The sequence below is a fragment of the Gymnodraco acuticeps genome, unplaced genomic scaffold, assembly GCF_902827175.1.
Source record: "Gymnodraco acuticeps unplaced genomic scaffold, fGymAcu1.1, whole genome shotgun sequence".
NCBI classification, from domain to species: domain Eukaryota; kingdom Metazoa; phylum Chordata; class Actinopteri; order Perciformes; family Bathydraconidae; genus Gymnodraco; species Gymnodraco acuticeps.
In genome coordinates this window covers 1,372,872-1,388,607 of record NW_022989985.1, presented here as the reverse complement: position 1 = coordinate 1,388,607, position 15,736 = coordinate 1,372,872, and the positions used below count along the sequence as shown (strand labels likewise).

Sequence of the window (15,736 nt, the reverse complement as noted above, 5' to 3'; positions counted from 1 at the left end):
CCTCAGGAACTTGTTGATGAGAGCAGCTCACAGTACGGGACATCCTTTATAGGAGTGACCGGCCCCCTGCAGAGGGAGCTGCTGCCCGCTCACAATAGAGAGGCGCACATGGCGAGAAACTTGGCACAGGGTGAAGGACGAGTCGTCCCGGCCAGCCAGTGAGCATCACGCACATTTGACAGCAGACCGGATCCATTCACAACAAGGGCCCCTCCTCTCCTGTGTCCCCTCTGGCCCTTGTGATGCCAGCGCCAGTTTGTTGCAGTGCATAGGTTTAATACATTAATTAATAATTAATAAAGTATTTTAGAAGTTATGAAATGTTTCAAAATATACAGGGATGAAGAAAAGCCAAGAAAACAGGCATTTTCAACCAATGGCCATCATTAATATATTTGCGAAAGAAACCATACACTTGAATTCAGGACGTTTATTTGTATAGAATAAAAAAAAAGATATAAGCAGTTTTATTTAATTAAAGGTACTACTTTTTTCTCACACAACCTCGGGTTGTTTTCTAAACAATGTAACCTCTATTGTGTGTCACAAGGGGGCGCTCTCCGTCTGCTTAGATTGACTTCATATTAATACTTTCTTGCCTCAGGCTTCACCAAAATCTCCCTAATCACTTCAGGCAGTGTGTGGGCAAAATAATATGAGCACCTCATAATGTATTTCAGTCCAATGCAACATACCAGACTGCCAAAAATAACCCCAAATAAATCTACACACCTCCAAAGCACTGAAATATAAAAGATTATTTCAAAGTTTCAGTCGCAAGCCTACAGTGTTCGTACTGTAGGTGCTTGCAAAACATTGCAATTGTGTATATATGTATTTATCATTTGTGCACCACAATTCAATAATTTAAAACCTGACAGATGCATATTCCTGTTCTTTTAGCAGTTTATTTTGTTTGTAATATTTACTTTGTGGCCTACAATTTCATTATCAAAGCGTTCAAGGTTTATCTCCATTTTTACCAGCTCTCTCCTCCCTCTTTTCCCACCTTCTCTCTTCTGCTTTAATCCCTCTTTTCTTTTCATGTCTGCCATACATCCTCCTCCCCACTTCTCTCACTATCTCTCACTCTCCATCTTTCATTCCTTTCATTCTTCTTTCTTTCTCACTCTCCATCAAACCGTCAATTTAGCTCAAGCTCAACTGTGGGACACCCGGTGCTGTCAGGCCCAGCGACAGCTCCTTTGACCCGCTGGTCCACGTCCTCTCCTGCTCCGGACTGGTCATTAGCTCGGCAGACAGACCCACACTGCCTCTGTGGAGCCAAGGGAAAGGGGAATTTGTTGCTCGTATTAAACAGCAAACCAAGAATCACAGATTGCCATAATTTGAAATGAACTCAACATGTGGCTAAACTATAAGGATGCTACTACCTCTGTGAAAATTGTGCTGTTATGATCACAAATTAATACCAGTTGTAATTTCTCAATGAGCCAGAAAACTTGAGATAGACACAAATGACTGAACCCCATTCCCTTCATAGCACAAGCTTCAATTCAAGCGAACAATTCAGCTCTACACATCAGTATGGGATGGTTTGCACTATGTGTTGCTGCACTGCCCAGCTACAGTTCTGCTGATCTTTTCATCGTTTAACAAGGGTTAATCACAGAGACTGTGTTGTCCTCGGGGGAAATTCTCAAAGGGATGTGTGTATTTCCAGAGAGCCAAGAATAAAATAGGCGCACCAGACAAAGTTATGTGGCCACATTGTTCCTGGGAGACAGTGAAGCAGCAGGAGTTCCCTTATCAAAGCAAACATCTTCCCAATTATGTTTGCTGCCATGTAGATCCTCTAACTGCATGTGCTGCCACGGCACAATTGAGTTGCAATGAAGCACTGGCAGCAATGCAACACGTGAGACTGAGAAGAATAAATGTCTGGTAGTGCTAAATTAAGGTTATAGAATTTTTTTTTTTTTTTTTGATCAGACTTGATTTAAAGAATTAACAAGATGCCTGTGATCTATTTCTCTATAGCCATGACCCAATACTGTGTTAATTATATATCAGTCATATTACTTATATTAATTACCCCATGAAAAGTATCAAAAACGTACAAAAACATGCACATGATGCCCAACAAGGCTGGAACAGCTAAAAACGTGTCACAGTTAGACCAGGTAAGTGGGTGATTTTGTGGGGGGAATTAAAGAGGGGTAATGCAAAGACATGCAGTGGTGGGAGAAATAGTGGATTTTATACTTAAGTAAAAGTAGCTATGCTAAAGTGTTAAAATACCCTGTTAAAATTAAAAGGCATGCATTCAAAATAAAGTATATCATTTTATAAAGTATTATAAAGTAAACGTACATCAAAGTAAGTACCAAAAGTAGAAGTACTCGTTAAGTTTAATCGCCCATTTTAGAATCATATTAATTCAATGGATTACAACTAGTGACGAGTTATTGTGTCACAGCTGGTAAAAGTAGCGCTTTTTTTCATTACTTTATTTTTTAACTATAATAATAAATCACTGTAAATGTTTATTTTATATTTTGTTTTAGATAATAATGTAAATCTGCAAAGTGAGTAACCATGTGAGATAAAAGTAGTGAAGTAAAACGATATATTTGGCCTTTAAAATGTAGTGGAAATTAAGCTTAAAGTAGCATGATATTAAAATACTCAGTTGTAAATCAACCCAGTCTCATGGCATTTCGTGTTCACCAACACGATTTTTAATCTATTGATTCGTGTTCCCCAACACGATTTGCCCCTTTTTTTCGTGTTGCACAGCACGATTTGTTTTCGTGTTGCACAGCACGATTTTAAAAGCAATGTATTTCTATTGCCTGCAGCACGTCTTTTTCTCCGGTCGGGTCGAGGAAGACCTGAAGCTGTGTGGTTCATAAAAACATGTTCTTACTCAATATCAAGCCACAATTATTGCTTTTATTTTAAATCGTATAATTTCTGACTTTTGTTGCCGTCTGTGAGGAAAATAAATGGGGCTCAGAGCCTCAGAATACTGAAATCTGTATTTTTTAAACATTTTTTTCCTTCTAATTTGTTATTCTTTTCAAAATAACACACTGTTATTTACTCACCAATAACACACAATTATCCTTGATTTTATTTATTGGTTTAATTCCATAATCTCGGGCTTTTTTGGCGTCCGTCAGGAACTGAATTTCAAAATAAAATATCCGGAAACAGACGTAGGCCTATAAGGGACATTTCGAGCGTCATTGCGATTGTCAACCTTTCTGAGTTTAGGATGGCCGAAGACACTACACTACCCATAATCCCCAGCTATCGTTTAGGACTACAGTCCCCCGTAAGGTTACGCAGAGCGTCAAACAGCTGTGTGAAATGGAACGAAACCACGCCAGACTATCCAAAACTGGAATCGAACGCCCCCCCAGAACTACACATGCTGGATGCTGGCTATTGTGTTTCGCCAAATGTTCTATGGGACGTCTCTACTGAACGTTTTCGTTTTTCCCACAATTAGAAGTTGCCAGTATTAAACACATTGGTGTTATCAAATGTAAAACTATTATATATTATTTATTATAATTAATAAATGGGTGAAAATCGCTATATATACCCACATGACAGCTCATTGTTACTTTGTAACTAGCCCATCTAGCCCGTCTCCATCACCGTGCCTACGTCGACCACCTCCCCTCCCTTCGAGGGGGCTTCTGCAGTCTCCGAAGCCTGATAAGGATGTGTGTGTACAAAACACAACAAACTCTTACTGATATGTGATGGGTCCAGGCTCAAGGGCGTATATGGCACTCTCAACTCTTTCCAGGACATGTCGGGGCCCTGCCTGCCAGTAGCTTTGCCGATATCTGTGTTGATAGGTAATAGATTAAGAGCGGTGAATCATAGAAACAGGAAGCGCTCAAACGTTTGTGTGAGTGTATCTAATTTAGCAGTGATTCCATGTCAGCCACAGCTTGTTACAAAAAACATGACTGATAGTGTGTTTAACAAACTTAAACTAGCTTATTAAATGTCAGGTCTTTGGCAGGAAAAACATTTTTAATCAATGATTTTATCACTGAGCACAATCTCGATTTTATGTTTTTAACAGAAACTTGGATTGAACAAAATAACAGTGCAGCTGTTCTTATCGAATCAACCCCTCCCAACTTTAGTTTTATGAGTCAGGAAAGAATGCATAAGAAAGGGGGTGGAGTTGCTATTCTGTTCAATGATTCCCTTCAATGCAGGAAGACATCGTATGGAAACTTTGATTCTTTTGAATATGTGGCCCTCCGGCTGAAATGCTCCTCTCGAGCTCTGTTCCTAAATATCTATAGACCACCCAAATACTGTGCAAGATTTTTTTGATGACTTTACTGAACTGATGTCTATAGTGTGTATTGACTTTGACCGTCTAGTCATTGTTGGTGATTTTAACATCCATGTTGACAACCCCCAGGACAGAGGGGCAAAAGAACTGTTTTGTGTTCTTGATAGCTATGGACTGACTCAGCATGTGACGGAGCCCACGCACAATAAGGGGCACACTCTGGACTTAATTATCTCAAAGGGTCTGAATATCTCTAAGGTTGTGGTGACTGATGTTGCACTCTCTGACCATTCCTGTGTTTTCTTTGAGAGCTCTATTTCTGTTCACAAAAATGTTCAAAAAGAGGTAACCACAAAGCGATATTTAACTGAAAATACTAGGGAAATGTTTACTCAGAATTTCTCTTCCACACTTGCCCCCTGCCAACATCTCAGTAAATGAGCTAGTAGATCATTTTAATTCAAAAATTAAAAATGTTATAGATGCCATTGCTCCAACTAAGGTAAAGGAAGTGTCTGGCAAGAAAATATCTCCATGGAGAAAGGCCATGACCGTGAAAACAGAAAAAAGAGAATGTCGAAAAGCTGAACGCAGGTGGCGAAAAACAAATCTCCAGGTTCACTTTGAAATCTATAAAGAGAGACTTGGCCTTTATAATTTGGAATTGAAAAACGCACGACAATCGTTCTTCTCTGACATCATTACCAAAAACAAAAACAACGCACGTGCCTTGTTTGCTACCGTCGACAGACTAACTAACCCCCCAGTGTCAGTAGCCTCTGAATTTCTATCCACCAGGGCGTGCAATGATTTTGCCTCCTTCTTCACTGACAAAATTCAGAAAATCAGACAAGCAGTCAGTGCCTCTGCATCAGGAACAGCAAATGTGTCCCTATCTCCACTTAACATCAATTCAGACATCATGACACAATTCCATCAGATTAATGATAAAAACCTAGAGGACATTATTCAACTTCTGAAATCCTCCTCTTGCTGCCTTGATATTATTCCAACAGGATTTTTCAAAGATGTTTTGCCTTGCATGGCCTCAGATCTACTTCATATAGTAAACAAATCTCTTCACTCAGGTATTTTTCCACAGGCCCTGAAAACTGCAGTCATTAAACCGCTCTTAAAAAAGAATAATCTAGATGCTTCAGTAATGAACAATTACAGGCCCATATCAAACCTGCCATTTCTAGGTAAAATCATTGAAAAAGTTGTTTTTCAACAGTTGAGTAATTTCTTGCATTTAAATGACTGTTTTGATGTGTTCCAGTCAGGCTTTCGTCCAAACCACAGCACTGAGACTGCTCTTGTAAAGGTCTTTAATGACATCCACTTAAACACAGACAGTGGCAGAACTTCAGTGTTAGTATTATTAGATCTCAGTGCTGCGTTTGACACTGTTGACCACAGCATATTACTAGACCGACTGGAGAACTGGGTGGGACTTTCGGAAACAGTTCTGAATTGGTTTGAATCCTACTTAAAGGACAGAAACAACTTTGTTTCTATAGGTAAATACACATCTGAGTTGACAAATATGACATGTGGGGTTCCTCAAGGCTCCATCTTGGGGCCTCTTCTCTTTAACATCTACATGCTACCACTGGCTCAGATAATGAAGAACAACAAAATAAGTTACCATAGCTATGCAGATGACACACAAATTTACGTAACAATTTCACCAGGAGACTATGCTCCAATTCAAACACTGAGTAAGTGCATTGAACAAATCAATGACTGGATGTGTCAGAACTTTCTCCAATTAAACAAAGATAAAACTGAGGTAATGGTTTTTGGAGCCAAGGCAGAACGTATAAAAGTTAGCGCTGAGCTTCAGTCTGCAATGTTCAAAACAACAGATAAAGCCAGAAATCTAGGTGTAGTCATGGACTCTGACCTGAGTTTCAACAGTCACATTAAAACTGTTACTAAATCAGCCTACTATCACCTAAAGAATATATCTAGGATTTAAAAGACTAATGTCACAGCAGGATTTGGAAAAACTTGTCCATGCTTTTATCTTCAGTAGACTCGACTACTGCAATGGTGTCTTCACAGGTCTCACTAAAAAATCTATTAGGAAGCTGCAGCTAATTCAGAACGCTGCTGCTCGAGTCCTCACTAACACTAAGAAAGTGGATCACATCACTCCAGTTCTGAAGTCTTTACACTGGCTTCCTGTGTGTCAAAGAATAGATTTCAAAATACTGCTGCTGGTTTATAAAGCACTGAATGGTTTAGGCCCAAAATACATTTCTGACCTCCTGCTAAATTATGAACCATCCAGATCTCTCAGGTCTTCAGGGACTGGTCAGCTTTCTGTCCCCAGAGTCAGAACTAAACATGGTAAAGCAGCGTTCAGTTATTATGCTCCAAATATCTGGAACAAACTCCCAGAAACCTGCAGGTCCGCTGCAACTCTTACTACTTTTAAATCCAGGCTGAAGACTTTTCTTTTGTCGCTGCTTTTAATTGAACTATTCATATCTTAGACTGCACTGTAACTTTTATCCATGTACTTTTTTTCTTTTAATGTTTAATTGACAGCACTGTAACTTTTATCCATGTATTTTTTCTTTTAATGTTTATTTTATTAGCTTTTCTTTTTAATGACTGATTTTAAATGCCATTTTCTTAATCTCTTTCATTTTTTGTAAAGCACTTTGAATTGCCTTGTGTTGAAAGTGCTATATAAATAAACTTGCCTTGCCTTGCCTTGCCTTGCCTTGCCTTGCCTTGCCTTGCCTTGCCTTGCCTTGCCTTGCCTTGCCTTGCCTTGCTTGCCTTGCCTTGCCTTGCCTTGCCTTGCCTTGCCTTGCCTTGCCTTGCCTTGCCTTGCCTTGCCTTGCCTTGCCTTGCCTTGCCTTGCCTTGCCTTGCCTTGCCTTGCCTTGCCTTGCCTTGCCTTGCCTTGCCTGCCTTGCCTTGCCTTGCCTTGCCTTGCCTTGCCTGCCTTGCCTTGCCTTGCCTTGCCTTGCCTTGCCTTGCCTTGCCTTGCCTTGCCTTGCCTTGCCTTGCCTTGCCTTGCCTTGCCTTGCCTTGTAATTCTACTCCACTACAATTCAGAGGTTAACCTGGTATTTTTACTCCACTGCATTTATTTGAGTTACTTTGCAGATTCTGATTAATTATGTGAAATATAAACAACCCTTAAATCAGACTTTAGTTACACCTGAGTAAAATTCAGGTAAGGTGATTGTCAAGTGCCAACAATCAGGAGAGATATTTGATAGTTGGTGCTTGAGAAGACTAAACATGTATCTGCAATTGACATGAATGGAAACGGGTAATAAAGTATATTCATTACTCGTTATTCTCTACTAATAGTTCATTAAAGACTGTATATTATGGCTATTTTGCACATCCCTTTCAAGATTTTCAAAGGTTTATTGACATATCATATACACAACTACGGTGTAGTTATGCAATGAATGAAACACTTGGGTCACAGGTTCCTCAACAGTGCATTACAAGACATCTATCAATATGTGTGTACCTCCACCATTAAACTGTCATATTCTGCACATTTCTTATTCTATCTACATACATACGAGTATAATTCATATGTATAATATCAGTTAAAATAAGTGCTTCAACATAGTTAACATTGCAGGAAAGCAATATATTAGACGTTAAGTTCTTTGTCAGGCTTAATATTTATCTGTAGATAGATACCCCCAACGTTTTTTTCTTATTTAAAAGAAGACCTTAATCTGTTATTTAATGTTTAAATAAAGGTTAATTCGTTTTTATGTTTTGCACCTCCTCCTATTAATATCTTTGTACATGCTGCACTAAACTGTTTTATTGTAGAGATCACTTTATAGTATCTTCTTGATTTTTTATATTCTATATTTCTATATTTATACTTTCCCCCTATGAAAGTATGTACTCTTAATATTTTTTTAATCAAACACAATAATTCAATAACGTGCTTTAACCACTAGATGCACACAAGGTACACAAATGTTTTCCGGATTTCATATCATATAAACACCAAATCCCAGCATGCATTGTGGCTAAAACATCCAATAAACGAGTTTAAAACCATAGCTGAGGATCTTGGGTAATGCCTATGTCCGGTTATTTTTATTTTGAAATTCAGTTCCAGACGGACGCCAAAAAAGCCCGAGATTATGGAATTAAACCAATAAATAAAATCAAGGATAATTGTGTATTATTGGTGAGTAAATAACAGTGTGTTATTTTGAAAAGAATAACAAATTAGAAGGAAAAAAATATTTTAAAAATACAGATTTCAGTATTCTGAGGCTCTGAGCCCCATTTCTTTTCCTCACAGACGGCAACAAAAGTCCGAAATTATACGATTTAAAATAAAAGCAATAATTGTGGCTTGATATTGAGTAAGAACATGTTTTTATGAACCACACAGCTTCAGGTCTTCCTCGACCCGACCGGAGAAAAAGACGTGCTGCAAGCAGTAGAAATACATTGCTTTTAAAATCGTGCTGTGCAACACGAAAACAAATCGTGCTGTGCAACACGAAAAAAAGGGGCAAATCGTGTTGGGGAACACGAATCAATAGATTAAAAATCGTGTTGGTGAACACGAAATGCCGTGAGACTGGGTTGTGTAAGTACACAAGTGGCTACCTCTGAATTGTACTATAATGAGTAAATGTACTTGATCACCTTCCACCACTGCCTGTATACAAGGTTTTTAACACCAGTCAATAACAGGCTAATTGAGAACAGTTTAGCCAGAGGCTATCATACCAAGAAGTGTTGATAATACATGAACGTACTGCTTATAACAGCCTTCCTTAATTATACAGTACAAATAAAGAATAATTAATATAGTGTTTGGATAAAATAAGGCCAATTTGTGAAGAACAATACTTACCATGCACTATTTTGTCACACACTTCCTGGTCTTGAGGGGCACATGGGGTAAAGTGGAATTGGTTCCGTCTTAACGCTGATTAGACGTGCGGGACCTCAGAGGAGGACTCGTGGTAAGACGTGACGTCATGCTGAGCCGTTTTCCGCTTTGCTCGGCTGTCAGGTATAAAAGCTGCTCGGCGGGTCTCCGGTCCGCTGACGGTGAGAGGAGGCAGACAGCTGCAGCATGCCTGTGAACGGAGCAGGAGTCCAGCAGACTGAAGGCTCCACGCCAGCATCTCCCACAGGTAACACTTTAAGAAGGGTCTATAACAGCTTTCAATTCACCTTATGGGGATTTAAGTGGAAATAATGGATTTTTGTAAACTTCAAAATGAAGAAGCTTTTAGTTAATGTGCAACTTAACTCACCATGAACCATAATGTGTGTCCATTCTTAACAAACTAATTTATTGAATTTCCATTTTAATGTACTGTATAATACAGTTATTATTCATTTAGCCATCTTATAATTCTTTTTTTTTTAAAATTATGCTTTACTTTTGTTATTTCTGGTTGGAAACAGGTCAATGAATAAGCTGTAAAGTGAACAATTTGGCACATTATTCAAACTATCTTTACAATGTTTTTGCTACTGTTAGCTATTATCTGAAAGTACCAAATTGAATAAAAAATAAAGATAATAATTCAGACAGCTCATTGTTAGGCTTTAAATGGTCTGTTCATTGATATGAATGGAGCTAGATCTTTATGAATGTCCTTAGCTGTGAATAAGATACTAAAGAAAATACTAAATTCTGGTTTATCTAGATTACAGGAAACAAAACACATAAGTAAGCAAATACTGTGACATTTTAATGTTTTCTATACATCCCTGTGTACACAAGGTGGAATATTCTTTATCACTTTTTTTTCTATCACAAAACTCTTCACTATTTCTTACCTCTGGTGATATTTTGCCAGACCTCTGTCCGAATGAGGCCAGTTGAGTCCACAGCTCAGAGCCAGCCCGACTTTACGGTGCCAGTCGTGACCCTCGACCCTGTGGTGTTACTCTGCTAAGAGTGCCAATGCCTCATTTGGCAAACTTCTCTCCAGTGGGATGAGATGGCATTTTACACATAAAAGGAGCCTGTTTTACTCAGTGATCCTGATATTAACTTTTACAATGTAGCACAGTGTAATGGTATAGTCAGATGCATGCATGAAAAGAAGCTTGACTCGCTGCCATGTGGGTTTTTTAGAAGCAAAGGAGGACAACATGACTGACAACGTCCACCAGCAGCAGTCTGATAATGGGTGCAACCACCAAAGTCCAAACCAGAACCACAAACCACAGCATGGAGACGGACCTGAGACGCAGACCCTGCCCATGCCAGTCCCAGACCCCCCCATTCAGTACACTAAGGTAGGCTGCACCCAAGAGTCAAACATCTGAGCTACAGTTCGGTTCGTTCCAGACAGATCTCAGTTTTTTTTTAATATAGGGGATAGTGGTGGTCTAATGGATAGTGAGGTGGGCTGAAAATTGGAAGGTTGTGAGTTCAAATCCCGCCTGGAACACCACCACTAGTGTGCCCTTGAGTAAGGCACTTAGCCCATAGTTACTCCAGGGAGAATGTCCCTGTAATCGGTCATTGTAAGTTGCTTTGGATAAAAGCGTCAGCTAATGAAATGTAATAATGTAATATCTTCGTTTTAACGTGTATTGTGTATCTTGGGGAGCAGTCCTACTGGCATATATATTGTGAGTTGTATCATCTGGTCTGTATTTGCCCATGTCATTGTGTACCAGTAATTTTGTAAAATGTAGTATTTGTGGTTTACTTCAAAAAGTTAATGAATAATATTGTGTATCATCTTACAGAATAATAGATATGTGGTTTTAACAAGATGAAACAAAATTAACAATATAATATGTATTGGTCTTCTATAAGAAGGTGTACTGTTGAAGGTAATAACCTGGAAATACACTACAAGCTTTAAAACATGCAGATCTCTTCGAAGTTATCAGAGCATGCAGTACCACTCCCACTAAACACAGAGCATTGTATTCATTCTGTCAGGCTGAAAAGAGCTGAGACTGAGAGGGGAATACCTTCACTTCTTTATACCAAAATTAACTTGAAGAATCTAAGCATATTCATATTTTCTAACTTTTCTCTGATATCATAGTTGTTCATCAATAACGAGTGGCATGAGTCCTGCAGTGGGAGAAAGATTCCTGTGTATAATCCCGCCACAGGAACGCTGCTCTGTGAAGTGGAGGAGGCTGACACAGTGAGTATTATACATCCATTTTCCCTGTTAACGGATTCGTGTTAAAGTTTTTCCTTATCTTGATCAAGGTTTTAAGTACAGAGGGAGTCATATGCTGCTCTGATTGTAAAACCCCTTGAGGAAAATGTGTGATTGTTTGGTTTTGGGACATACGAATGGAATCAACCAGATTTTCTGACCACCTCTTTACCTTTAATCTCCTGTAGGAAGATGTGGATGAGGCAGTAAGGAGTGCCAGAGCCGCCTTTCAGATGGGGTCACCATGGCGATCGATGGACGCCTCAGACCGAGGTCAACTACTCAACAAACTCGCTGACCTAGTGGAGAGAGACCGGCTTCTACTAGCAGTGAGAACACACTACATAATGTCTCAATTTGAATGTATCCCCTTTACTCCTTTTTGGAGTGATATATCATCTGGTTATTACAGTCGAGAACTGGCACTTGTAATTACATTTCTTTGTGTTTTTACTTGTAGACACTAGAGGCTCTGGATTCTGGCAAAGTGTTTCTCATGGCATATTTTGTAGATCTGATGGCCACAATCAAAACTTTGAGATATTATGGTGGCTGGGCAGACAAGATTCACGGAAAAACTATCCCTATTGGTGAGTGTCCATACTGCCATGTTTGTCAATTGCATGTTGTAACATAACAAATTCACAGGGTGTTCAAAGCTATCATTATTGTTTTGTAGATGGAGAATATTTTACTTACACACGACATGAGCCCATTGGAGTCTGTGGCCAGATAATTCCTGTGAGTAGAAATACAGTTAATGATTATATATTATACTGACAAAAAAATATGGATGTTACAAATTGTTGCAACTTTAAATTGTTTATGTTTTTCTGCCAACAGTGGAATTTCCCTGTGATGATGTTTGCTTGGAAGATTGCTCCTGCTCTGTGCTGTGGGAACACTGTAGTCATCAAACCTGCAGAACAGACCCCATTATCAGCCCTACACATGGCTGCACTCATCAAAGAGGTACCTGGATTATCACTGTTTCCCCCCTACAATGATACAAGAACAAAGAACATGTAGACAAAAGCTATAAACTTGCATTTATAGATTGCAGAGACCTACGCAGCTGTAAAAGCAGAAAGACTGCTTAAGATGTATGTCTCAATTCAATATAAAATTGTGGCTCTCCCTCCGCCTCTCGGTGTTCAGGCTGGTTTTCCTCCAGGAGTGGTGAACGTGGTGCCAGGTTATGGACAGACAGCAGGCTGCGCCATTTCCCACCACATGGACATCGACAAAATAGCCTTCACCGGATCTACTGCTGTAAGTATCTATCTCTGCAAATGTATACTAATTTATGTTATAGTGTTTTGATTACACTGTGATTCTCACTCTGTCGCCCTCGGTTGCCAGGTTGGGAAACTGATCCAGAGGGCGGCAGGTGACAGCAACCTCAAAAGAGTCACCCTAGAACTGGGTGGCAAAAACCCAAACATTGTCTTTTCTGACTGTGACTGTGAGTAGAAACTATTACTGGATTACTTAAATATGTAAATGGAACATGAGTTTCTCAAAAACATTCAGAAGGATTCATACTTGGCTGGTGTACAGTATTTCTGAGACTGAAGGAAATGCAGTGTTGATACTGAGCTCTGCAGGATATATTTACTCTGAGATCATTTACAGGATCAACATACTTATTTATACCCATGATTTCCTAAACATTACCAATTATTTTGGTGCCTAAACTAACCAAACTGCAAATGCTTTGAGGGCGTGTCCAGTAATAGTGTCAGCCTGCTGATGGACTTTGGTAATATGTTTCTGTCACAGCGCTAAACAGCATGCTGTGTACAGCTTGCTAAGTAGGTGCAGTGTCAAGTCACAGTGTATTGTTGTTTGCTTGAGCAGTTCCCCACAAAGCATATTTTTAAAGGGGCCTGATCAAGTACACAGTGGATTATAACAGGGATTGGATTTTGCAATGCATTGTTCATGCGGACAAGATGCTTCACAATGGACTTGACTCTTTTTACTTTCATCTAAAAGCTGCAGCCCTTTATATGTGCACATGTCTATCTCACAGTAGAGCATGCAGTGGAGCAGGCCCACAGTGGCCTGTTCTTTAACCAGGGCCAGTGCTGTCTGGCTGGATCCAGGGTGTTCGTAGAAGGACCCATCTACGAGGAGTTTGTCCATCGCAGTGTGGAGAAGGCCAGAGGGAAAGTCCTGGGAAACCCACTGCTGCCAGGGGTTGACCACGGACCACAGGTACGGCATGAAGTTAGGCTACAGTATCTCTTTAAATGTCTACACTTCCACTTAACCGCACGTTTAATGTGCAAAGAGAACATTTGAATAGAGCTTTTGTTTTCTGCAGATTGACCAGAAGCAGTTTGATAAGATAATGGAGCTGATAGAAAGCGGGAAGAGGGAGGGAGCCACGCTGGAGTGTGGAGGGTCTGCATGGGGTCAGCAGGGACTTTTCATCCAACCCACTGTCTTCTCAAATGTCACAGACGACATGCGCATCGCCAAAGAAGAGGTAATGTGCTCTAAAACACACAACCACACTCAATGGATCATCTCTGTCCTCAATCTGCTACTGTGTTCTTATTTTGTACTCCGCAAGAACATTTTTAATTCTTGTCAAAACGTTTCCCTCCTGCACGTCTAAGATTTTTGGTCCAGTGCAGCTGATCATGTGTTTCCGAACGACCCGTGAGGTTATCCAGAGAGCCAACGCCACGCAGTACGGCCTGGCAGCAGGAGTGTTCACTAACGACATCGACAAAGCCCTAACTGTCTCTTCTGCTCTGCAGGCTGGCATGGTGTGGTATGGACAACATCTTCTTAAATTCACCTAACAGTCATGAGTTGGTGAACAGTAGAGCTGGGGTATCTGCTGTGCAAACCCTCAAAGAAACCTAACTAAAGAAATATTAGACTTTAATAATGTATTTCCATTTTGCGACATTTTAATGGCTTGTGTAAAATGATGGCACATTTTATGTAATGAATTGAAACTCTTTCTTTTAGGGTAAATTGCTACAATGCCATGAGTGTTCAGTGTCCCTTTGGTGGCTTCAAGATGTCCGGGAATGGGAGAGAACTGTGAGTAATACCATTATATCTCAGCTTTTGCATGACTTGTACTCAAAGGTGTAAGTTTGGCTTCAGAGATGTGGATATTTCATTGCATTGCATGTATTTAGCTGACTAATAAGACTGAATAAGTGTGTTCACCAATGTTGGACACACAATAAGGTCAGTATATTGCACTAATATCACCAATAAACCTCTTTCTACTAAAAGTCCTTTCACACATTATCTTGATGATAAATTATTGCATTACTTAAGGAGAATTATCTGTAAAAAACAAACATTTATCCTATTAGCTAAAGAAATAGAGTTGAGGAAACTTTTTTCAGCCCAAACCATGACTTGGAAATGTTGCTCATTTAATTTTGCTTACATAATCAGTGGTGTCTTTTGTTTTCTTTCAGGGGGGAATATGCTCTTCAGGAGTACACAGAGGTCAAGGCAGTCACCATCAAAATCTCCCAGAAGAACTCATAAAAGCGTCATTTCCAAGGACTGAATTTCTCATGTCATTTGAATTCTCTGCTGCCCCATGGCTTCACATCCACCACACACATTGTGCAATAATCATATTGCACCCGGATGTTTTGAAGGCATCATCAATTCTGTCTCTCCATGAACATTTACTAATGTAATTTCTCCTCTGATACACCTATTTTTTCAACTTTGTGTCTCTTTTCTGTGGCGATTCGTTTATGCATTTTCCTCTAGTGTGTATCTACATTTATTTAACTGTGGCTAGTGAACAGCATGTTCTCTGTAGTAGTCAGTTTTGTGTATTTTAACCCGTTTATATTCAGTGAAATAATTAATTAAATAGCACTTTGCCAGAAAATAATTACTTTTAATAGGTGTCATAAAAAAATACATTTCACATACTATTTACATGGATTTACAAGGACCCAGTAAACCTTGCAATGCAGTAAACACAATCATGTTTTTTCTTTCCAATGTGTTGTAGTACAACTAGAATTACAGATCATGTCTGTGTCCGACATTATGTGATTTAACTGTGTAGGCTGTGTCATTTAAATAATTATAGACATTTTAAGATATTAATTACACAGCATGTTTGAAAACACTAGTCATAGCGCCTGTCTTTAAGGCAAAAAAGCCACTCTTAAATAAGTTAAGGAATATTTATAAATGTATTCTGTTGATCAATAAGAATAAAACAATCAGATTGTTCCAGAAACAACCTCCATGTACAGTATGACTGACTGCAG

The 15,736-nt window shown here is 39.3% G+C and overlaps 1 protein-coding gene across 1 annotated transcript; it reads left to right on the top strand.

The window, feature by feature from the left end:
• The first annotated feature begins 9,322 nt into the window (after positions 1-9,322).
• LOC117543890 (retinal dehydrogenase 1-like) lies at positions 9,323-15,708 on the top strand. The gene is made up of 14 exons (XM_034212520.1): positions 9,323-9,449; positions 10,406-10,569; positions 11,337-11,441; positions 11,648-11,788; positions 11,920-12,049; positions 12,139-12,200; positions 12,303-12,431; positions 12,618-12,731; positions 12,822-12,924; positions 13,495-13,679; positions 13,789-13,953; positions 14,087-14,244; positions 14,448-14,522; positions 14,915-15,708. Exons 1-14 carry the CDS (start codon positions 9,389-9,391, stop codon positions 14,985-14,987), a joined length of 1,665 nt encoding a protein of 554 aa, XP_034068411.1. The 5' UTR covers positions 9,323-9,388; the 3' UTR covers positions 14,988-15,708.
• Positions 15,709-15,736: the final 28 nt, after the last annotated feature.